The 25179-nt window shown below is 44.1% G+C and overlaps 1 protein-coding gene across 2 annotated transcripts in view; it reads right to left on the bottom strand.

Annotated features, from left to right (window-relative positions):
* Window positions 1–19948, bottom strand: part of CLSPN (claspin) — a 55486-nt gene extending 35538 nt beyond the window's left edge. For both annotated transcript variants that reach the window (XM_066574991.1, XM_066574992.1), the window contains exons 1-3: window positions 19838–19948; window positions 8627–8759; window positions 6265–6683 (exon numbers count right to left, since the gene is read on the bottom strand). In XM_066574991.1, coding sequence (XP_066431088.1) covers window positions 6265–6683; window positions 8627–8759; window positions 19838–19861 — 576 coding nt within the window. In that variant the 5' untranslated portion in view covers window positions 19862–19948. The remainder of the gene's footprint in view (window positions 1–6264; window positions 6684–8626; window positions 8760–19837) is intronic.
* Between the last annotated feature and the right edge of the window lie 5231 nt (window positions 19949–25179).

Below are 25179 nucleotides of genomic sequence, written 5' to 3'. Positions count from 1 at the left end.
ATACCCGCGGATCGTCAATAAAAGGCATTTAAAAAAAAATGGAGCATGAAAAAATCTGGACCATGCTCCATTTTCATGCGGGTCTCCCGCGGGGACGGCTCCCGCGGGCTTCTATTGAAGCCTATGGAAGCCGTCCGGATCCGCGGGAGACCTAAAATAGGAATTAAAAGCATTTACTCACCCGCAGCGGACCGCGAAGCTCTGCTCTTCCTCACCGCCGCATCTCCCTTGCTTCGGCTCGGCGGATGTGCCCGGCGCATGCGCGCGGCACGTCGACGACGTGCCGCCGGCGTCAGGAATTCATCCGCCGGCCGAAAATGAAGATCCGGCCGTGAGGAACAGCTGATCTTCGCCGCCCGCTACGGAAAGGTAAATGCTTTTAAATTTCTATTTTCAGCGCTCATGTCCGCGGGGCAGGAGGGACCCGCTGCAGATTCTACATGTAGAATCTGCAGCGGATCTGATTTTCCCCGTGGACATGAGGCCTTAATGTGGTCAGTTATAAGTGCTTTTGACAACACTTCCATGATATTACCATGGCTTGAAGCTGGTTGATTGGAGGTCCTCATTTGCTGTTAAACCTACGGCACTAGTTGGTGTTGTGCCCTGATATGCACAACCCTATCAGGTGAGAGGCGTATAGTGTATATTTCTTGATTTTTATTTCTATTATATAAAAGTTTAATATACTACACTCAGGTCAGCGCCCCGGTTTTCTCCATGGGGCATTTTTCAATGAGGTTGACAATGTCTACCTACCAGGAGCATATGGGCCAACTGGGAGACATGAGGATGCCAAGCACCTTCCACCTTAATCTTCTTGAGTACCCATAGTTGGAGGAGCAGGGAAAAGACTTGACTGCAAGACGGTTGTGTGCTTTGGACACGAACTGCGGAACCATGCGATTTATGCAGGAGGCAATGAGGTCACGGATGGAAAGAGGGATTGACCCAAGTTTCAGGATGCTGATAGGCAGACAGGACTCCCAGGGAATCTAGTGGCCCTGAACTGTATGGTGGAAGACATTCCCCCACAACCCAGAAAGCTGGTGTCCACGGTCAAGATCAACCGTGTTCTGAGAGAAAGGAGCGATCCTGGAGAATGAGGTTGATGCACTTGTCTAAAGAGACAGATAAGGCAGTCCAAAAACAGGAGGAAATGGGGGGGAAAAAATAAAAAAAATTGTCCTCTGGAGGGGTCCAGAACCAAACTGGGCAAAGGGGGACCTGAATGGTGGCTAAAATCTTACCAAGGACTTTCATGCAGAAATATAGCAGAAGGAAAACCAGTTGGCTCAACGATTGAATTGCCAATTGTGTGTCGTCTGGGAGGACACAAGGCGGCAACGCGTTGAATGGCATTCCCAGAAATAGGATGCACTGGAAAGAATGGAGACAAGACTTCGGTTGTTGACAATCCAGCCAAAGCAAGAGAGTCTCTATTGTGATCCTGGAGCCTTGATGAGATTGTCATCGATTCCCCTGAATCTCAAAAGAGCCATAAGAGATAACATGATATTGGTGAATATGCAAGAGGCCGTGGTCAACCCAACGGGAGACCAACTATACTGAGTGGACTGAGAAGCAGCAGAAACCCTGGTGAGGGGGTAATATTGAAACGTTAGGATAAGCATCCTGAATGTCCACTGATGACAGGAACTCATTGGGTTCCAGAGAGGCTATGAACAACCATACGGAAATGATGCAACCTAAACGAACTGTTCAGTTGCTTCAGGTCATGGATGGGGCGGGACTGGGTCATCCTTTTTGAGAACGATGAAAAGGTTTAAAGTTGAAATCTTTAAATCTCTTCTGTGGTAGATCCAGGATGACAACACCTATGTCCAAAAGCAAAAAAAAAAAAAGCCATTTAAAACCTAAAGCAAGAAAAGCAGATTGAAGAGGACAAGACTTAAAGAATTGGTAGTGGGGAATAGACGAAAACTATCTTATAGCTGGTGGAACCTACTTCTCTGACCCAAACATGCTGGACCACAGATAACCAGATGTGCTCAAACAGCAGGTGTCAAACACCTACCCAAGTGGTGAACTCTGATGGGGGTGCTCCATCAAGAGGAAGTGGGCAAACAGCACAAACACAGTGACTGAGGAAGGCACAGAATAACAGTCCTCTTCTCTGGAGTCTGACGTACTGCTGCAAGGCATAGAGACAGTCAGAAAGGAACAGGGGGGAAAACGTAGTGCCAACCCCCTAGAACAAGGCGAGGCCAACTTGGATGAGGCCAGATAATCTCCTTGGAGAGTAGAGATGGGCACTCAATGCTGCTTCTCTTGTGATGAGTCAGGAGGAGTCTAGGAAAGAGAAAAGCCAGCAAAAAAAAAAAACAACGGAAAGTGGGTGACGAGAGGAAAAGCTAACATGACCTTCGGAGGCAAGCCTAAAAAGCCAGGGCCTATAGTTCGGATTTGCCTGGGAGCTAACAGTAGGCGGCAAGCTGAGGCCTAAATTGAGAGTTACTCCCAGGTGCTGGGAGTAGGAGGCAAGATAGGATCTAAAGAAGATCCTCTTCTCTTCAGGTGCCAGGACCAGGCCATAAAAGGCAAGGACCGAAGGTCCATTTACACACACAGATAATCTTTCAAAGAATTTTTGATTTTGCATAAAGTACTAATAGGCACTAATTCCCATTAGTACTTTATCAGCTTCATATGCATGCAAATAAGCTTCTGAGAGCTGTTGCAGAACTCAGCAGGTCTGAGCTCTGTAATTAGCTCCCTTGTTCAGCCATGGGTTGCTAAGAGAAAATGTAATCTCTAGTTTCCCATGGAGAATTTAGCACCATGTTCTGCGGAATGATGGTTTTAAAGCAGAACTGAAAAGAGTAATTGAGACACAATTATTGCTCAAAAGATGGCTTCTGAGCGACAATAGTTGTGTCTGAATAGGCCTTTAGACTGATTCCTCGCCCAAGCAGCAAGAGTAGAACACAAAAACTGATGAAGAAGGCCCCTGGAATAGAGGTGGCCTAGATGGGATGTTCCTAGAGAATGGGGAAGCCAGCATAGCTGATGTAAAAGTCTACTGAACACAGAAAACATTGGACCCTAAGGCATTCTTTAACACAGACCGATTACTATTCAAAAACAATTGTTTAAAATTGTGTAAACACAGCCAATGAGTGAACAATTTTTTCACTTACCGTATATACCGGCGTATAAGGCGACGGGGCGTATAAGACGACCCCCCAACTGTCACCTTATACGCCGGTATACAGTGAAGAAAAAAAAAAAAAATTCATTACTCACCTCCCACGGCGTTCTGTTGCGCTCCGGCAGGATGTCTCTCGCTCCGGCAGGCTGTCGCTCGCTCCTCGTCCCCGGCGCAGCATAGCTTTCTGAATGCGGAGCTTGAAATCCCCGCTTCCAGAAAGCTAATACACACGCCGGCAGCCATGACAGCATTGAATGGCTGTGATTGGCTAAAGCACACGTGGCTTCAGCCAATCACACTATTCAATGACATCATTGAATGGGTGTGATTGCTAACACGTGCGCCTTCAGCCAATCACAGCCATTCAATGATGTCATTGAATAGTGTGATTGGCTGAAGCCACGTGTGCTTTAGCCAATCACAGCCATTCAATGCTGTCATGGCTGCCGGCGTGTGTATTAGCTTTCTGGAAGCGGGGATTTCAAGCCCCGCATTCAGAAAGCTATGCTGCGCCGGGGACGAGGAGCGAGCGACAGCGTGCCGGAGCGAGAGACATCCTGCCGGAGCGCGACAGAACGCCGTGGGAGGTGAGTAATAAATTTTTTTTTTTTACACTTTTTTTTTTTTGTATTACCGGCGCATAAGACGACCCCCGACTGCAGAGCAGATTTTTCGGGGTTCAAAAGTCGTCTTATACGCCGGTATATACGGTATTGGTGATTTTCAAGCATGAAAACCACAGTTGGCTCGATCGCTTCGCTCTGGTTAAATACCATTCGTTAAGTAATTCTCAGTCACTTATACAGTGGATTTGAAGGACTGAATGATTTAGCGAGTGGGTGAGCAAATGATTTATCTGCATGTGTAAACAGGCTGCACAAGTGAACTCTGTCATAGTTTGCTCATTTGAATGATAAATCATTAGGTGTAAAAGCACCTTAAGCTAAACAGCACACCTGTGTGGAAGAAGGGTTGAGAAGAAATATAGAAAACAAACAACCCTCCCTGTTTTGCCAACCTAGAAGAAAAAAAACATAAAATTTGACTCATCAAAAGACTAAATACATTCTATGCAGAACAGATGTGGAGCAACCAGATCTGTATCTGCCACTAAGCTAATGCTAGTACGCTAAGCGCCTGTAGGATCGGCATACCCTGTGTAGGAGGAGCAAACTTGTTTTTGGTTCTTAGTGTGCACAGCTTATATAACCCTATGGTTTCCTGTGACCCCCAGTGACACGACAGACAAAGCAAAGCTTTCCAGGAAAAAAATGTCACTACAATATCAGAGCTAAGATTGCAGTTGCAGGAACTGTATTAATGCTGTTGTGGCCCCAATAACCGTAACATTTGATGGTATGGGAAGAATTTTTCAATATCTCCAAAAAAAACCTGAATTTAGAAGTATAGCAACACCTAAGAAACATGCATCTCGCTAAAACTCAAATGGTTGTACATGTCCTATACAGATACAGCACGATCCATTTCTTGTTTCATGTACTTCCCCACCATTCCAAACTAAAAAAATACGCATAAAAATAGATATTGCGGTAAGGCCCCCTGTCCACAGGCGTTGCGGTATCCCGCGGCCGCCTGGGAGCAGGAGCCGCAGACGGATCTCCGCGGGTCAGCCTAATCTGATAGATAGGCTGACCGCGGAAAAATCGGGGCATTTTGCAGCATGCTGCGAATTGCCGGCCGCAACCGGAGAATTGCAATGGTTCTCTGCTAGTGGACACGGGACCGGCGCTTTCCATAGCAATGCTATGGAAAGCTTCAGACGGCGTGATTTGCTGGCGGTTTACTGCTGGTGAAATCACGGCCTTATGCCGTCTGCTCTTCTATAGAAAAACAATCTAAATATTTACTAGAACTGTTGTATCACGGGGGCAGGCTAAGTTCAAAATTTTATTGTCAACTCACTGGTTGGACCGACAAGCTAATAGTGTAATATAAATAAATAAATAGTAACTTTTATTAAATAATTTAAAATGTGTCTATGAACAAACATACATTTATATGATATCCACATGATGCAATCTCGTGAAAATTAATGCCAGAGTGGGGATTGATTCCGTATGTGTCACAAAATACTAGACCAGTACTGGTTATACATCCCAACTAGATAGTTGGGGCAACCTCAGTATTGATACTATTTCAAAAATACCTCCAATGTTTCAAAGGAAGTATGTCATCCCTATCCAGAGATGACACCTATTCTAATTATGATATTTCAACTGTTTCAAATCCCAACGTGTTTCACTCTGGAGTAGGCTCATCAGGGGCCAAAATACTCTCCAAAGATGCTCACACACGAGGTGTCGCAAAAGGTGGCTAAGGTGTTTATGCTCAACAGTATTATAGTTTGATTATTATTAGGGGTCTGAGACAGCGTGTAGCATCAGTATCAAACCACCGGAATGTAGTATCAGACGTTAGTTATCAACTCTCATCATTTAGGGAGGGTTGACTCTATTGACCTATATTCTTAGGGAGACAATTTCACCCATCTCCTTTCTTCTATTTTCCCTTCGTATATCTGAGAGACCAGCGTTAGCTTAAGAAAAGAAATGAAAAACAGAAATAAATCAGATTAAGTATAAGCCCCTACGAAGGGAAAATAGAAGGAAGGAGAGCGAAACGCGTTGGGCTATGAAACAGTTGAAATATAATTAGAATAGGTGTCATCTCTGGATAGGGATGACATACTTCCTTTGAAACATTGGTGGTATTTTTGAAATCGTATCAAAACTGAGGTTGCCCTAACTATCTAGTTGGGATGCATAACCAGTACTGGTCTAGTATTTTGTGACACATACGAAATCGATCCCCACTCTGGGATTAATTTTCACGAGATTGCATCATGTGGATGTCATATAAATGTATGTTTGTTCATAGACACATTTTAAATTATTTAATAAAAGTTAAATTTTATTTATTTGTATGTACACTATTAGTTTGTCGATCCAACCAGTGAGTTTACTAGAACTGTTGGTTCAGATTAAATCCACTAAACAGATTGTGATTTTCAGCTGTAGAATATTGTGACCCCACCACCACCACCACATTATCCCCAGGCGTATATTACTTACTGCTGAATTCTGCTTCTTATCCATTTTAAGATTCTCAATAGATGCCCTTTTCCCTCTATTTTTCTCTGTCCTTCGTTTTGATTTGCTTCTTTCTTTTAATTCTAGGCCAGTTTGCTTTTTGGAAGACTTGTGGTTGTTTAGTGCAATAGAGGTGGTTTCTTGTGAACTGTCTTCATGAATGGTAGCCCCCATGTCACCCGTGTCACAATCGCTATCATCGCTGTCAAGAAGAGCTGCTTGGATTCTCCTGGGTTTTATGCTGTGAGTGACTTTGTTCATTTTGCTTTCTTCATCACTTTCAAGATGCAGTTCAGAGTTTGTAGCAACAGTACTGGTATCACCATCAGGATCGCTGTCACTTTCTTCAAAAATCCTCTTACTTTTAGATTTCTTAAGTACCAAAATTTCATCATCTGAATCTTTAGAAGAGAAAAAAAAAATTGCAAGAATTTTATGTACAAATTCTACAATGCTTCCAAGAAGGTGAAGCAAAGACAGATTTATAGAACATAGATGCATTTTTTCCCCTCTTCTAGATACTGCTTTCTGAAAAGACATAAAATTGCTACTACATTTTTTCTGCCCTCTTAAAAAAACATTTGTCATACAGAGGTATACCGTTTTGTGCTGTAAATAGACAAACATAGCAGGCAGCATTCTTCTTTCCTCTCACACAAAAAAAAAAAACAACCAGTATCCAGATACTTTATTTCCACAATAAAACTCAATGGTAATATGATCCAAATATATAGGCATACAGCTGAATTGCTGTGGGTTTTTTACCTTTTAGTGCTCACTTAGAAAAAAAAAACCAAAAACACAGAAACGCGTTTCAGTTGTATGGTTGGAACATAGAAGTCACGCAACATGTTTGTTGGGGCTTTTTTTTTTTTTATATATATTGCCAATAATGCAGCAGGCACTGTGTATGGCATTTTCCCCCTCAAGACTGAATGTCTTGGCCATATAAGACGAGAAGAGGGCATACAGTGTGCACTGTAAATGGAGATCAAACAGCACACAGTATGTTTCCCTACACTGCCCCAAAGGGACCAGGAAGAGATAAGATAAAGAATCCGACCCCAGAGGTGTACTGCTGTATGAGCTGACAGAGGCACCCATTTGGTGCTGAACTCACTCTCTCCATTAAGAGATTTTCTTCATGTTATCAGACGTTCTTGATAAGCAGCACCCAGTATCCTGGTTCTTTATCTCATCTATTCCTGACACCACGTAAGTTTTACACCCCTCTGTCCCAGGAGAGGTAGCAGCTAAAACAGGCCGTACATTAGTATTGTGCTCAGTTTGAACAACTTGTCCAGTTATACATTGCAATACACAATACTTTAGGCACATTCTACACTGTGAAGCACTTCTCTTCTAGTGGCTCTTCAAAAGGGACCCAAATTGTATTTTGGAGCCAAATATATGTCCCTCACGTGGAGGCGTTATATGGAAATTTGAATAAAAGATTCTGTGGGAAAAATGTTGAAGTTCTGACAAGTTTATTTTAATAAATAATTGCATTCCCCATTAAATCCCAATTCTGGATCATCTTCTACTGTTGCCCTTAGTAATCCCCGATATTCCCTCCTGAAAGTAAACTGGTCATTCCGCTTTTCTATAGGGTGAATCACTAGTTAGTCTGACAGTGCTCGGGCAGCGCTGCCATTGACGGGGGAGCACGGAGGACATCCTAATCACAAGGCGAATGATAACACACAGCTAGTTTATTCTTAGGCTGGGTTCACACGAATGGGTGATATTCTGCATGCGGATTTCCACAGCGAAAGACCTGTGACACATCGCAGATGTGAATGGTTGTGGGAGATCGCAGATACGATCTTTCGCTTCTCGCAGATGTAATGCGGTACATCACAGCAGTTCGAATACGTTTTCCTCGCGAATTCTTCCACGTGGAAAAAAAAAAGTTCTCGCTCCTCCCCAGGCGGCATTTCTATCTATTTTCCTATGAAGTACCGAGCGTTTCTGGCGACGGAGCACTCGCATCCATTGACTTCAATGGAGGCCTTCAGCGCGGAACCCACGTCATAACAGAGCATGCTGCGATTTTTCTTCTGCTCGCAGAACCCACAATTCTCACCTGTACGTCTGAGCAAACAAGGCAAAAAGTTCATGTCTTTTAATGCCCGCCTATCATCCACCCAGACGCCAATTGCGGAATCCACAATTCAAATCTACCCGTGTGAGCCCAGCCTTACAGTTCCAAGAGCAAATAATGCAGCAGAGTTCAAAGAAAATATGCTCCAGAACTGTTGCATTATGGGGAATACAAGTATTTTCTAAGACAGACACATCAGTAGAGGCGACATCTCCTCTCTAAATCTATACACTTAAGTACCTCCATTCTCCAGGAAGTCCATACTTTTCTGCTGTTCTTCAGAAGAATCCATTCTGCAGCTCCCCTGACCACTGTCTGAATCGCTCTCCAAGACCTTTAGTCCAATACCGCCATCTCCTGAGGCCAAACACACCTAATGTTAAAATAAAACAATTTAGTGAACATAAAGTGAAATTTTAAAAAGCCACAAAAGTACTCATCAGCTCCACTATGCACATATTTCTTGACTATATAAAGCTAAGGCTATGTTCACACAGCAGATTATTGCCAATGGAATTTGCAATGAATCCGTATCCTTTCCAATCAACAGGAATTCACACCATAGTTTATACAGGACAGATTTTTTTCTGCACAGGTTTGAAATCATGTGGAAAGAAAAAAAAATAAGTGACATGTCACTTCTTGGGTGGGCTCTGCACGGTTTCCACATTCGGAATTCCGCACGCAGATTGGACCTCCACAACAAGCTGTATGCAGAGTTAAATATTTACATAACTGCGGACTTCTGCCATGTGGACACATGCTGAAACTACTTTAATATGAATGCATAATATTAGAGCACTTCCCTAAAATGTAACTCTTATGTCTTAATCCATAACATTTCCATGGTGTGTATATCACAGCTCCTACGCGTTACCGCTCTTAGTCATGGCATCCTAACGATTAAAGTCTGAAGCATTAAAAGCTCTCTCAACCAATCAGAAACCAGAAAAAACAATCATGTGACATTACTTCCATATTAACCACCACTATAAACTATTTCTCTTTCCCAATTAGTGACATATATAAAAGCTAATCAGTCTTGCAATTTCATCCAAATGGATATTGTGATTGCAATTTAAAAATCCAGAAGGCTTTGCGGAGCATAAGCCACTGTCTTATCTCCTCCCCTTATAGAGTTAATGCCCTCCAGTGCCATAGTCAGGTGAGATTGCGATTGTGTGCATTCAAAAAGGGTTTTGCTGCTCCAGAAATATTCTCGCCTCCCACACTATTTATATCTGCAATATGTTCCGAAATTCTGTTTTAACTTTCTTGTTGTACATCCGACATGTCAGATTACATGCAACACATTCTATCACATACACCAAATGCTCTCTATAATTAATGCATGTTCCAATATAAGATCATCATAATTTTAACCCCTTAACCAAAGGACGTAAGGTTATATCCTGGCTGCAGGGTATTTAACCTGATAGGACGTAACCTTACGTCATGTGGATGGAGTGGGATGAGAAGCTGAGCCCACACCATCCCGCAGCAGGAATCAGCTGTTACCAATAGCCAGGCTCCCGCTGCAACACCTGATATCAATGAGAACATTGATCTCCACTTTTAACCCCCTACATGCTACGATCTATGTAAAAGTCATCGGACCCCTGCAATGACGTCGGAGGGCCAATGGGTTACCATGGCAACAAGACGCTAGATACAGGCACCCCAACTTACCAGTACAGGTGCGCTTTCCCCTATTAGTATAACTTTTTTTTTCTATTAAAATCCCACATATTTGGTATCATGGTATCCATAAGGACTCGTATAATACATTGAACACACTGTTTATCTTGCAAGAAGTGTTTAAAAAAAAACACAAAATACGACACACACCAAATAAAGTGAGGCAAAATTCTTATTTTTTTCATTTGCTTCCCAAAAAAAACACACAAAAAAAACCATATGTACCCCAAAACAATACCAATTAGCGCTGTCTATGGAAAAATAAGAAAGTTATAGAACTTTGAATGCAGCTATGTAGAAAAAAAAAATTTCCAAAATAAAAAAAAGTTATTGTGGAAGAGAAAAAAAAATAAAATAAAAAAAAAAATAGAATTTTGGTATCGTAAGTATTAAGTCATTTATGCTGCATGGGTAACACTAAAAAAAAAAAAAAAAAAAAAAAAGCTGGATTGATGCGTTTTCTCTCCCCGCTTTAAAAAATACTGTAACCCAAAAACCGCGCAAAAAAAAACTACAGTTTGCCATGCAAGAAAAAAAAAAAAAAAAAGGAAAAACAAGCCCTCGTACGAGCACATCAATGGGAAAAAAAAAATATGGCTTTTGAAAAGTGGACTTTAAAATCCACCCGAAATCGTTGCGTCTTAATGCCCAAAATAGGCCATGTCCTTAAGGGGTTAAGAGTAACCATTGTGCATGTCTATTTACAGTGGGGAAAAGCAGTATTTAGTCAGATACCAATTGTACAAGTTCTCCCACTTACAAAGATGAGAGGCCTGTAAATTACATCCTAGTTAGACCTCAACTATGAGAGACAACATTAGAAAACACATCTAGAAAATCACCTTGTCTGATTTTTAGCAAATTTATTTGCCAATTATGGCGGATAATAAGTATTTGGTCCATAACAAAAGTTCATCTCAATGCTTTGTTATATATCCTTTATTGGCAATGACAGAGGTCAAACATTTTCTGTAAGTCTCACAAGGTTGGCACACACTGTTGCTGGTATGTTGGCCCATTCCTCCATGTAGATCTCCTCAATAGCAGTGATGTTTTGGGGCTGTTGCTGGGCAACACAGACTTTCAACTCCCTCTAAAGGTTTTCTGTCCAGATCTCAACCCTAAACTGGCTAGGCCACTCCAGGACCTTGAAATGCTTCTTACGAAGCCACTCCTTTGTTGCCCCGGCGGTGTGCTTGGGATCGTTGTCATGCTGAAAGACCCAGCCACGTTTCATCTTCAGTGCCCTGGCTGATGGAAGGAGGTTTGCACTAAAAATCTCACGATACATGGGGCCCCATTCATTCTTTCATGTATACGGATCAGTCGTCCTGGTAACAGCCCCAAAGCATGATGTTGCCACCCCCATGCTTCACAGTAGGTATGGTGTTCTTTGGATGCAATTCAGCATTCTTTCTCCTCCAAACACGACGAGTTGTGTTTCTGCCAAACAGTTCTACTTTGGTTTCATCTGACCATATGACATTCTCCCAATACTCTTCTGGATCATCCAAATGCTCTCTAGCAAACTTCAGCCCCGGACATGTACTGGCTTAAGCAGGGGAACACGTCTGGCACTGCAGGATCTGAGTCCCTGGCGGCGTAGTGTGTTACTGATGGTAGCCTTTGTTACGTTGGTCCCAGCTCTCTGCAGGTGATTCACTAGGTTCCCCCATGTGGTTCTGGGATTTTTGCTCACCGTTCTTGTGATCATTTTGACCCCACGGGGTGAGATCTTGTGTGGAGCCCCAGATCGAGGGAGATTATCAGTGGTCTTGTATCTCTTCCATTCTCTAATTATTGCCCTCACAGTTGATTTCTTCACACCAAGCAGCTTGCCTATTGCAGATTCAGTCTTCCCAGTCTGGTGCAGGGCTACAAATTTAGTTTCTGGTGTCCTTCGACAGCTCTTTGGTCTTCACCATAGTGGAGTTTGGAGTGTGACTGCTTGAGGTTGTGGACAAGTGTCTTTTATACTGATAACAGGTTCAAACAGGTGCCATTACTACAGGTAACGAGTGGAGGACAGAGGAGCCTCTTAAAGAAGTTACAGGTCTGTGAGACCCAGAAATCTTGCTTGTTTGTTATTGACCAAATACTTATTTTCCACCAAAATTTGCAAATAAATTAGTTAAAAATCAGACAATGTGATTTTCTGGATGTGTTTTCTCATGTTATCTCTCATAGTTCAGGTCTACCTATGATGTCAATTACAGGCCTCTCATCTTTTTAAGTGGGAGAACTTGTACAATTGGGATCTGACTAAATACTTTTTTCCCCCACTGTACATGTCGTGGTATCTGTGGTGCATGTGTATTTACATGTCTTGCATCTACTCTGTCCACACCTATAATTACCTTTATGATGTAACCATGTTTCACTCATTGCTTTACTAGTAAATGTACTTTGTGATAAAACATCTCTTAAAGCCCTGCCCCTTTAACCTTACATGTTGATACCCATCGTCTATAATCTTAGCTAATGTGTCATCTTGATATATTACTGCAATAGTTTTTTTAACCAATCCAACAATTATCTTGTATTCATTACTGTATTATATAGAAAAAGTAACAACCGCTGTCCTAGGCCTCATGTCTACAGCGAAAATATGGCCTGCGCAGATTTCTGCTGCAGATCCCCGCAGCAGATGCACTGCAATTATCTTTTTTTTGCATGCGGGAGATCCATTGAGATGGAGGACAATTGAGCCCACCCACGCGTGATCCGCATTAAAATGGAGCATGTCCTGTTTTTTTTTTCCCACGCGTGAAAAATGCAAATGACTTAAAATACCATCTGCGGCTATTTAATTAACGGCGGATGGTCAATGCTTTCCTATGGGATGCGGATTTGTATTTTTTCCCCAAGCAGATTTGATAAATATAATTTCCACGTGGACATGAGGCCGTAGTACGTCGACTTACATTTATTTTTCACTTGCAATTAAATTCTGTTTTTATTGTGGACTCTATCATTGGCTCTAATAGACCAAAAGGGAAAACAACATGAAGCCAATCACTCTAAAGCTAATTTTCTTTGAGTTTTTATGTTTCATCATCCGTACTCATTGTAGTGTATTCACTGTAGTTGTGAACCTGAAAAGCCAGTGCTATTAACCCCTTCAGTGGTGGGTTTCTCACCACCCTGTCAGACCCACCAGCGTAGTTTTTTTTTTTTTTTTAAATGGGCCAATCTTTAATTTCAACTAATTTTCCTGTCGCGTTCCAAGAGCCATAACTTTTTCATTTTTCCATTGACACAGCCATATGAGGGCTTGTTTTTTGCGGGACAAGTTGCACTTTTTGATGGCATCATTTTTGGGTATATATAATGTATTGTATAACTTTTGTTAAAAAAAAAAAAAAGTTGTAGGAAGATGGGAAAAAGAAATTCTGCCATTTGTTTTTTGGATTTCCTTTTTACGGCGTTCAGCGTGCAGAATAAATAGTGCGATAACATTATTCTCTGAGTCATCACGATTCCGGCGATACCAAGTTTATACAGGTTTTTTATGTGTTGCTATTTTTGTGCATTTAAAACATTTTTTCTTAAAAGGTTTGCTTTTGTGTCGCCACATTCCAAGAGCCGTATTAATTTTTTTTCCATTGCCAGAGCTCTAGAAGGCCGTGTTTTTTGCGGGATGAACTCTAGTCTTGATTTATCTAACTTTTAGGAACATGTAAAGTTTTTATCGCTTTTTATTCCTTTTTTTAGTGGTAAGATTAACAAAATCGGTAATTCTGGCATTTTTTTTTATTTTTCACTGCATTCTCTGAGCAGTATAAATAATATATTAAAGTAATTCTACAGGCTGGTACGATTATGCCAATACCAAATTGTAATAGTTTTACTTTTTCACAGTTTCCAAAAAAATAAAAAAATTTTCACTGCATTCAAAGACCGCTCACATTCTATTTTTTTTTTTAATCAACGAAGCTGTGTAAGGATTTTTGTTTTGCGGGTTGAGTTGTACTTTTTATTAGTACCATTTGTTGATCCGTGCAGCATTTTGATCACTTTCTGTTCCATCTTTTGTATGGTGAGATAGGCTGAATTAGCTATTTTTGACACATTTTAATTTTTTTCCGAATACTGTGCACCCTGCAGATTAACCCCTTCCCGCTCCAGGACGTACAGTTACGTCCTGCAGCGCTGGGGTATGGATGGAGAGAGATCGCAGTATAACAGCTGAGACACGCAGGCAATAACTGCAATCCAACAGCATTACATCATACTGCAGGAGTGATCAAAGCATCACTAGTTGTGGCCCCCCAAGGGATAGCTTTAAAAAAAAAAAAAAAAAAAAAAAAAGGAAAAATAAAATCAAAAGTTTAAATCACTTCCTTTTGCCATATCTATAATAAAAAAAAATCCTAATCATAAGGTAAAAATACCTATTTGGTATCGCCACGTAAAAGTCCAATCTATCAAAGCAGCACATTATTTACCCCACACGGTGTACGTAGTCCAAAAGTAAATAAAGAACGCCAGAAATGCACTAAAAAGCAATCAAAAAGTCATTTGTATTCCGAATTGGTACTAACGTTTATTACAGGATATCCCGCAAGAAATGAACCCTCGCACAACTATGTTGACGGAAAAAGAAAGAAAAAAAAAAAAGAATTACTGCCCGCAGAAGATGCAGCAGAAAATAATTTAAAAAAAATTAAATGTCTTAAAAAAAAAAATACAAGTACTACAGAAAAAAAAATATAATATATACGTTTGTTATCGTAATCGTACTGACCCATAGAATAAAGTTATCATATCATTTTTGTTGCCGTTTGTGCGCCGTAGAAACAAGACGCACTGAAAGATGGTGGAATGTCGATTTTTCATTTTAGTCCACTTAGAATTTTTTTAACGTTTTTTAGTACATTTTATGGTGCATTAAATAGCACCATTGAAAAATACAACTCGTCCCGCAAAAAAAAAAAAGGGGGGGGGGGCACGTCATTAAGGGGTTAAATAATGTACTAACTTCCTTCTCTGGGTCATTATGAACGCAGGGATACCACATGTTATTTTGTTTTTAATTTAACATTTTTTACAAAGTAAAGGGGAAAAGGAGTTTTGGTGTTTTTATTTTTTAATCAATTTTTTACTACTTTAAAACAAAAAATTTTGTCCCTTAGAGGACTTGCATAATACTTTTTTTTTATTCTTCTAATAGCCTGCTATGCCTCAGCATAGCAGGGTATTAAACCGGCTATGACACTCAGAGTCTGAGCAGCATAGCCGGCTGGCAGACCCGGAGGGTATATTCAAGCCTTCGGGTGCCACAGAGACCCATCAGGACCCCTGATCACATTGCATGGGTCCGATGGTGACAGCCCTTTACATGCTGCGGTCTCATAGACCGCGGCATGTAAAGGGGTAAAAAGCAGAGATCGGAGGTTTTCTCCGATCTCTGCTGTAAGAGCTGGTGCCCAGCTATCCTGTGACAGCCAAGCACCAGATCTCCCTGCCACAGGGACCATCGGTTGGCTTCTGACAAGCCGATGGTCTCCGTGGCAACCTGTAAACAAAGCAGTGTAGGAGTTTAAAAAAAGAAGCAGGAAGTTGCTGGCAGATCGGTTATATCTTCCTGCTTCTTTTTTTAAAGTCCTGCACTGTTCTATGAGGGGCTGTGCAGGCAGAGCACACCACCACAGCTTATGGCATTGTTTTCTGTAGGTCCTATAGTGAAACAAAGCCCGGAAATCTTCCGGGCTATATCACTATGGGCAGTGGAGCTCGTCCCAGAAGATTTCCGGGCTTGCGACTGGGCAGTGGAGCTCGTCCCAGAAGATTTCCGGGCGTGCGACTGAAGGGGTTAAAGCAATATTATATGATTTGCTAGAATATAGAGACCTTACGTCACACATAATCCAAGAAAATGTCTTCCTGCATTTGAAATCACGAACGGCTCCCAAAGCTTGTTTGGCATGCTTAGGTGACGTTCCCACTGAGCATAAATGCTGCGGAATGACCACAACAGGACCGCACAGAAATACCGCGAGATTTCTGTGGCTGAATGACAGCTTCAAAGCCTTCATTTTGCTGTGGCCATCTCTCCCCATAGAGAGAAGAGATGGCTGCAGTGGAGACTGATAAAATTGACATGCCGCAACTTTGCATTCCACTCGGCATATCAAGAAATAAAAGTTACATTTTTAAGGACATGCTGGAATTTCATGCATCCATTCTGAAGGAACACAATTACCAGCAGTCCACAGGGTTTTCCTTGCGCTCCTGTGAATTGAACTGGCTGATCTGAATTAAGATGAACGGGTGAGAGGACTTCTTTCTTAAGCTACACAGCAACTTTGGTCACATCAAAATGTGATAGTGCTGGAGATCACAGTCTCCTGATGCTCCATGACACCTGATGAGTCAATGTGCTTCTGTTTGAAGTCGCAATGTGACTACATTCACTTTCATTAGGTTGCATTGTGGCATCGGTATACTGCGATCCTTGGTCATGCGATGTGTCCTTGCCAAAGTCACTGTGTGCCCCAGCTGAGGATGTTCTCACACCTGCTGCTTGGTTTGTGTCACGGTTACCAAAATAAAACCTTGGGATGCGGAGCTCGCCTCTGTTGACCTTTACTGTAACCTGGGCTTTTCCTGCTCTAGTTTTGCAATAATCACTGCAAAAACAGCACAAGACCTGCATGTGGAAATGCATTGCTGTAAAGTATTGCAGTAAAGTGTGATTGTTCCCAGCAAGAGAAACCACGTAATCTTGTAGATATGATACCTTTTAACCCTTTCCAATCCACTGTCTGACCTCTGAAGACCTGATTGAAGGCTGTACAGCTCCGATGTTGGAAGACGTCCGTCGGGGTCCTCTTACTGTATATTGACAGCCTCTCTGCTGTCGGAGCCTCTCCAACATGTCACCTCATGCAGTACTGGCTTTAGCCAGCATATAGCGCTGTTGTATAACCGCAGAAAAAGAGTAAGCAGAAAACCAGGATACAAATTGGTTTGGAAAGGGTTAATGGCTAACAAAAATACATGATGTAATAGCGAGCTTGCGGACCTCTCGGGTCCTTTTTTTTTTTAGCCTGAAGAACCCGAGTGGTTCGCAAACTCGCTATAACATCATATATCTTTGTTAGCCACTAAAAGGTGTCATATCTACAAGATTACTTGGTTTCTCTTGCTGGGAACAATCACATTTTGCTCTACTGGCTAACACCGGACCAAACCATTGTTTTCATTATAAGTATTGCAGTGCAACATTTTTCCTACCATTATCACAATAGCTGCCATAAAACATCAGAAATGGACTGAAAGGGGTTGTACTAGAATTACAAGTCATCCTCTATCCAAGGGATGACTTGCTTATCGTGGGGGTCTCACCACTGGGTCCCTCGCCCTCACTGTACTCACCCCAAAGTGCGGAACTGCACTAACACTTCATTCATCTTAACCCAGAAATAACCGAGCAGCAAGCGCTCAGGTACCGTCAGGCCCAAGGAAATGAATGGAGAGCTGATTGCACATGCTTGGCCAATGCTCCATTCAGTGTTGCGTTACGGTGGGTGAGAAACATCCCCATTGTGAGGATATGGGGTCAGGAGAGAACATGAAGTCTGGCATAACCATTTTAATGCAGCCAATGAGTATTTCTATCATCTATCACACATAGGGACACTAGTGTGGTAAAGAGCTACAGACTACAGCTTTAGAAATTGCTCTAGAAAATGCATAATTTGACACACAGAGCTAGAAAATTGAAGGAATGAAGTCTGAACAAGCGACTAGGGCGTCCTCTAGGTGCAAAGCCTGGACGCCAATGCCGATGAGAGGTGGACCATCATCCCTGTATAAGATGTAGACTCCCGACCACCTCAACATCCGGACAGCACCTCCAGTCACCTACCCTACAAGAGACTGACCATCCCATCAGACTGGCTCTAATTCAATGAAATTGAATAAAAACACTCAAAAGAGGTCTGGGGGCACATGACGAGAACATTATTATTCTTCTTTACAAGTCACTGGTCAGACCACACATGGAATATTATGTACAGTTTTGGGCACCGGTACTCAAGGACATATCAGAGCTTAAGCGGGTACAAAGACAGGCAACTGAAGTAATGGGCGGACTACAATACCCAGAGAGTTATCACAATTGGTGTTAGTTTAGAAAGAGATGGCTGAGTGGCAACCTAATAACTATGTATAGATATATCAGGGGACAATACAGAGATCTCTACTATCATCTATTTATACCAAGGACTGTGACTGATGTCCACGGGCGAATTATAATTATAAAACCCACATGTCTCCTATGCGGGAGATGACAGATCTAGAAGCCCATAGGAACGCATTAGCATCTGCAGGGCAATTTAATGCATGGGGATGTGATTTTTTTTTTTTTTTTTTTTATCCCCTCCCTCGCGCACGGGAAGAAATCACAGCATGCTTAATTGTCCTGCGGATCCCGCAGGGACGGCTTCCATGGAAGTCAATGGACGCCATCATATCCACAGCAGTCATTGTGGCTGTGCTGTGGATCCAGAGAGCAGATTTTTAAAGAGTGAGCACGGCGCACGGCATGGCGAGCACATCCATCGGGCAGAAGAAAGAGGATCTAGTCGTGACGGGATTCCACACTTCAAAACCGTGTGTGCCTGTGGACATGAGGCCTAAGGTCCAACGCACACGGCCGGGTTGGATTCTGCCTGTGGGATCAGACGCTGTGTCAGTCGCTGACCCCCATGTACCTCTTTGAATTCTCCATAATCTGTATTCCGGATGTGCAGTACAGATTACGCCGCACCGTTGCTAGGCGAGATGCGGATTCCGCAATGATGACTGTGGAAGGGCCGCTGATCGGACGGCTCCCATTGACTTCAATGCTGAGACTGTGTCTCCGTTAGCACAAAAATCACAATTGATTTCCGCTTGTGGACAGGAAAAAGCAAAATTTCGATAGCATGTTATGGGCAGTATTTGCTGTGGAATCTGGAGGCGAACAGCTGCTACGGATTTTGCAGTGCAAATACAGCCGTGTGCAGCCGGACTAACAAGGGGGCGCCTTCTACAGCTAGAGGAAAGGTTTCTACACCAACATAAAATAGGGTTCTTTACTGTAAAAGCAGTGAAACTGTGGAACTCTCTGCCTGAGAATGTGGTGATGGCGCACTCAGTAAGAGCACAAGATGGGCCTGGACGCCTCACTGAGTGATACTACATTACACGTTATAACCATTAATCACCTCAGGAGGGCCGGTGATCCGGGGGGGGGGATTGTCTCATTGTCAGACTGGAGTCAGGAAGGATTGGTTTCCCTTAAATGAGGAAAATTAGCTTCTATCTCATTGGTGCTTTTTGGCCTTCCTCTGGATCAACATTGGGGGGGGGGTAATAGGCTGAGCAACTATCAGGACAACATATACACCCGACTACATATATATGACTGTGCAGCCCCCATCCCCAGCAAGTCTCCGGGAGGGCTGCACTACTTACACACCGGCAGGAGGCGGACAGTCCTGAGGGACAAAGCAGCTACCGGAGTCCTACAAGCCAGCAGCCTGTAACACTGCAACGACGCTACAGCTGTGCACACACGGGTCACTACACATCAATACCCCTCCCCCCACAGACCTCGCCATCCCCGCCGCACACCGGGTCCTGCACACTGCCGGGAGCCCCACACAGCCTCGTGCACACCAAGCCGCAGCCCGCCCGTGCTTGTCGCCGGATGCCTCACGCTCGTACTATATGTCCGCGCATGCACCGCCGGCAGCCCCCTACCTGCAGCTCAGACCCAGCCGCCATGGCGCTCCCCGGTGACAGCTCCCGCCAATACAGCCAGCAGCCGCCTCGGAATTCGCGCTCCCAAACAGCGGGCGGAGCGAGCAGGGCATCCTCCAATGAGCGGAGGGCTGTGGGCTGACGTAACTCAAGCTGCTGTGGCTTCCGACTGGAGCTGTGACGTCATGTGTCGTGCCTGAGAGGCGGCAGATGATTCATGACGGCCGTTACTGCAGCGGCGGAGGGATACAGTCACACTAGTTTGTTCTCAGTCCTAGTAGGAAAGCTAGTTCATAGGAGCCGCATCAGACCTGTTCCCAAGCAGTACAGCAGAGCATATGGAGGGGGGCTGTAAACATTGGGGTCCCAGCGGTCAGCCCACCACTGAGCATAGAGTCATGGCATAGCAGCATCCTTCAGCTAATGGGAACAGGCTACTAGGAGCGCTTTCATCCATGTCGTGTCTAGATGCTGATGGCCATCCCTTGTATAGGGGTCCTGATGCAGCGGAGACATCTATAAGCAGGAAGAAGACCCTGGGCACATGTCCCTGGCACCTGGCCTAAGGATGCCACTGCTCTGGGCCTATGGGGCTGTTGGGCGCGTCTCACATCAGCCGCTTTTTACCACAATTAGCGAGGCATCCCGAGCGCTGCACTAATCACGGAATAGCACTGCCACTGATTTCAGTGCGGCCTGGCAGACCTGCTCCAATGCGGCGTGTCACAATTTTCGAGCTCTGACTGTTTTATTGTTCTGCGTTTTTTAACGCGCCTCATCACCATCACAATGATGGGGTGTGTAAAAAAGCGGTCAAACACTGTACAATACGTTCAAAAACAGCTAGACATGGCGCGGTTTTAAGCGGCGCTTAACTGAGTGCATGTCTTCTGTGGGCTGCTATGTCTGCGCCGCGGCTCCTCCGCCACCTGCACTTTAGCCTACATACAGGGTTATTGCGCTAATTGTCCTGATAGTCCTCAAAGACGGAAGAAAAGTTCTTGCCCCCGTATTCTACAATGTAGCGGGTGCAATGTAAACTCCGCTTAACCGCGTTGGCGTTCTGATGGATGAGGATCCATGGCGGGTACTTGGAAGCTACAAACCCCGTGTGGGCAGGGCAAAATTTCATAGTCTCGTGCTTTCTCCGGGTAGGGGCAAAGTTGGCAGAAGTGTTCCTCTGTACTAATTCCCCAGCCAGCGAGTGCCAACAGCAGGCAGCCTCTCAACTTCTGCCGTCAGAGACCCGGGCAACTCGCTGAGCTCTTCTCTTATACTCAGCCACTTCTGGGGTCGTAGGTTAAACGAATGGTAATCAGTCCATAACCTGTTTCTCAGCCCCGAAGTAGAACTGTGGCGGGTATCCAGCAGGGACTTCTCCTACCACTTCAGCAGTAGCCATGTCACTCTCAGGGGTGTTCTCTGAAGATTCACTCACCAGCACGCCTGACTCCCCCCCCCCCCCCCCCCCCCATCCCCCCAGGCGGTTCCCAGCGCTCTCCCCACTCTGCTCCGCAGTGGGGCTGTTCCCCCCCTACTTTTGCTGTAGCAACTGCAGGAACTTTTTGGCGGGAGATTTTAGCAGGCATTTCTTTAGTAGATGATGAAGAAGGCTGAGCGCCATCTTGAAAGTCTATTTGGTCACCAGTGTTCTCAGTTAGAACATGCAAACCTGGCAGTTCCACTTTATCCAGTAATATTACACAATCTTTTTCTAGTCTGTAGCGCATCTTGGACACATGCAATTTGGGTTCAAATAAAGATTGCTTACTTTTCTCTGCATCTCGCAGGTGGCGGTACCTTGTCCTTTCAATTCTTTAGGCTCAGCGGACCCGCAACCTTATCCTTTCCTCTTTAAGGCCCACAGGGTTGGAGGAATGTTATCCTTAAATTTTTGGCAAAATCCAACTTGCTTTCTCTAAGGCACGGAGGCAGTTGTCCCATTCGGGTATCATCCTGTTCATGACGCCAAAAGCTCCGCTCCCAGCGTCCGAGGAGCAGGCCCCCAGCCGAGGAAACAGCGGGGTAGAGAAATAACTTTGTCATGGGGCTTTACCGTCTCCTTGCTAAGGCTAGCTTGGGACCCGACCTCATTACCGAGAGGGGGAGCTCACAAATAGTAACTGGGGTTACCTGAAGTCCTGTTTGTCACTCGTATGCCAACTTTCCATCCTCTGCGGTGGCTTTCTCAGATGTAATGAACTCTCTCTTCCGGTAACTCGCTGTCTACTGTCAGTCACTCACTTGTTCCTCGCTCTCTGGTGGTTTCTCTCTCTCTGGACGTATGTGGTTCATGCATTTCTCCCCTGTCCAGGATAACACATTCCTTGAAGTTTGTAGCTATGTGGAGTATTCTTGGAATAGCTAGGTCCGAGCAGGAATGGCCGGCCATCTTTCCGCCTCTTCAATGTCTCACTGCTCTCAGTAACTCTTCTACAGAACGCAGAACTGCACTAACTCCCTCGAATCATGCGACCACACCTTTTATACAGCACCAGATAATACATTTTTCAGACAACATGAGACATGACCAGATATTACCCCTTTCGTGCCTGCAGACTCTAATACACAGAAACCTAATTCATTCCACATTCAAGAGAGTGCACAAGACAAACACAAAATATGCATTCTGAGTTGCTCGAGGGGACCCCCATCTGTGGGCCACTACACCACCATCAGAACAAGCAGAGAATTGGACGTCCCACAGCCGACTGTAGGCGATCCTGCGGAAATGTTTGTGACGTTATCCCTACAGATTGCTAGTTGTTACAGGCCATGAAACTGGACAACAAAGCGAGGCGACGTTCTTCCTGCGAGAGTAGACAAACTAAGGGGGTTTTGTACCGTGTTAGAGAGTGATTGATCTCATTGAGAGAAACCAAGTAATCTTGTAGATATGATACCTTTTAATGGCTAACAAAAATACATGATGTTACAGCGAGCTTTGGGGTCTTCTATTGACCCTTCATAAGGCTAAAAGGAAACTGGTTTGGATGGGGCATATATATAATATACAAATGCAGAGAGGACACCCATCTTGATTGAAATACATATGTTCACACACAGAAATTTGAGACTGCTTTGCACTTAAAACTTAAAACAACAAACTGAGCTGAGAGATAAATACTTAATTAGTCCACTGAGCCCAGGAATGTGACAGTTTTAAGATGTGTCTTATCTCTCCTTAACCTGCACATGGAAGGAGATGCAGCACAAACCCATTGGATGGCAACATTCTTACAAGTCAGGTTCTGAATTTTTATGAAGTTTAAAAAAAAAAAGATTGGGAAGAGGACATCCCTCTTGACTTCCTTCAGACCTTTCATATTCTCCACTTATGCAAGAATCCTGGGCCAAGGTTCATTCCATTCTTGAGGGCATCAAACAAACTGTAGTGGAAAGCGATTATTTCATTGAGTCTTTAGTGATTAGTGATGAAGCCGCTTCCAGCTTCCGTTTACAGTCAGCAAACGTAATGTCAGAAACTGGGTGGGTAAGGGGGTAAACCCACCTGCCTACATGGAGTGTATGTGCCACTCCCCCATGGTGAATGTGTTTTATGCTATAACCATTAGGAAACAATCAGGGGGATTTCGTACCTGGATGCTACAGATATGGCTTCTACCACAGAAACAGGAAATTTCAGGTTTCATGTTTCAAATGGATGGCCTTCCTCCTCCTAACTGCCCATTTTCACAATGAAGTCAGAAGTGAGCTCAATAACTAACAAACAGATGGATTGGCCATGCAGGTTGTGTTAATAGTGAACCTCTTCCTTGGCCACAACGTTCCCCGGACCTTACACTTTTTGATTTTTTTTCCTCTGGTGGAGTGCTAGGTCTCTCTCACACCGCCGTTTGCATAACCACTGCATTTTTCAATGCTGCATTTAGGCCTCAGGTCTACGGCCCCGCGCGGTTTCCACATGCAGAATCCCACAACAGGTCCCTCCTGGCCTGCAGACATGAGGCCAAAAAATATATTATACTCACCTGTCCGGACGCTGCGGAGCTCTCCTCCGTCGCGGCTGGAACTTGTTTCTTCTGTGCGCATGCACCGTGCCTTCTTTTATATTTTTTTAAACTCCTGCTTTCCCGCTGTCTGTGGCACAGACACAGTGACAGCTGCGGGCGTGCAGTGGATCATCCGTAATTCAATTATGCTCGTGGACATGAGGCCTTACTGCAGTTTCAGCAGTGCTAGCATGCGATTTGAGTGTTTCGGCTCCTGTTTTAGCACAGCTGAAAACACAGCCAAGGAAGCTGGGAAAAAAAAGCAATACTCATCTAGCAGGCGCCGTCCAGGTCCCTCCCGCTGGTCTCTGGTGTTTTCCAGTGCTTACGTGCACTTGTCAGCGCTGACAGAGCATATCTTGCTGGTAATGGGGATTGAAAACCCCACCACCAGCAAGAGATTGCTCTGATTGGCTGAGCCAGCACTCGAGAACCCATCAGAGCCAGGGCTTGATGCACCAATTGCAACCATTGATTGAGATGCTCTGTTGGCGCTGACATCTGTAATGAAGCCTGCAGGAATGCCGGAGAGCAGCGGGAGGGACCCGGACGGCGCCTGCTAGGTGAGTATTACTTTTTTTCATGTAGTGTAGCTAGAGCGTTTAACGCTGTCGAAAACGCGGTATCAAGTTGTGCCGTGTTTTCATCAGCGGGTGACGTACAGCGTTTAAAAATGTTGGAACACCAAAAATAGAACATGCACCGCTCAAAAATCGCAGCGCTGAAAAGCAATGTGAAAGAGCTGCTGTCTGTGTCTGTGTGAAAGGTCCCATTGAAAACAATGGAAGTGTTGCACCATGAATAGCGCAATGCAGAAAGGGCGCCACTAATCACGGTAAAAAGCACCTGTGTGCTACAGCGGAAGTATAGCGTGACAGCCGGCTTCCATTGACTACAATGGAAGCCGTCCGCTCGTATTCCCACGGCAAATAGGACATGCCGTGGGTTATTTCACGCTGCGGAATTCCGTAGCGTGAACATTGAGCTATTAGGTGCAATAGAACCTAACACCTGCGCTGAAACACCGCTGATTTCTACCGCCTTTCACGTGGCGAAAATCCGGCCGTGAGAATTAGCCCTTATTACACAGATTGAACTTTTTCTTCCATATTTTAGATAAACAATACCTGCAATTTTTGAAACATTGTTATAGGTTTTAAAAAAGAAAGCCATACGTCCTATATGCCCTTCTATGGCTGCCACCAAGCACTGTTCTACTGAAGCGATGCCACGAGTTGGTGATGCGATACCACTTGCCATCTTGGCGGGAAGCTGCTCACAAACAATGGATTTGGCTTGCTATGAACTTCAGGACCTGTAAAGGGATTG

This window comes from Eleutherodactylus coqui, chromosome 1, assembly GCF_035609145.1.
Source record: "Eleutherodactylus coqui strain aEleCoq1 chromosome 1, aEleCoq1.hap1, whole genome shotgun sequence".
Taxonomy (NCBI): Eukaryota; Metazoa; Chordata; class Amphibia; order Anura; family Eleutherodactylidae; genus Eleutherodactylus; species Eleutherodactylus coqui.
The sequence above is the reverse complement of the archived record's forward strand: the minus strand, read 5'-3'. Positions and strand labels throughout refer to the sequence as shown.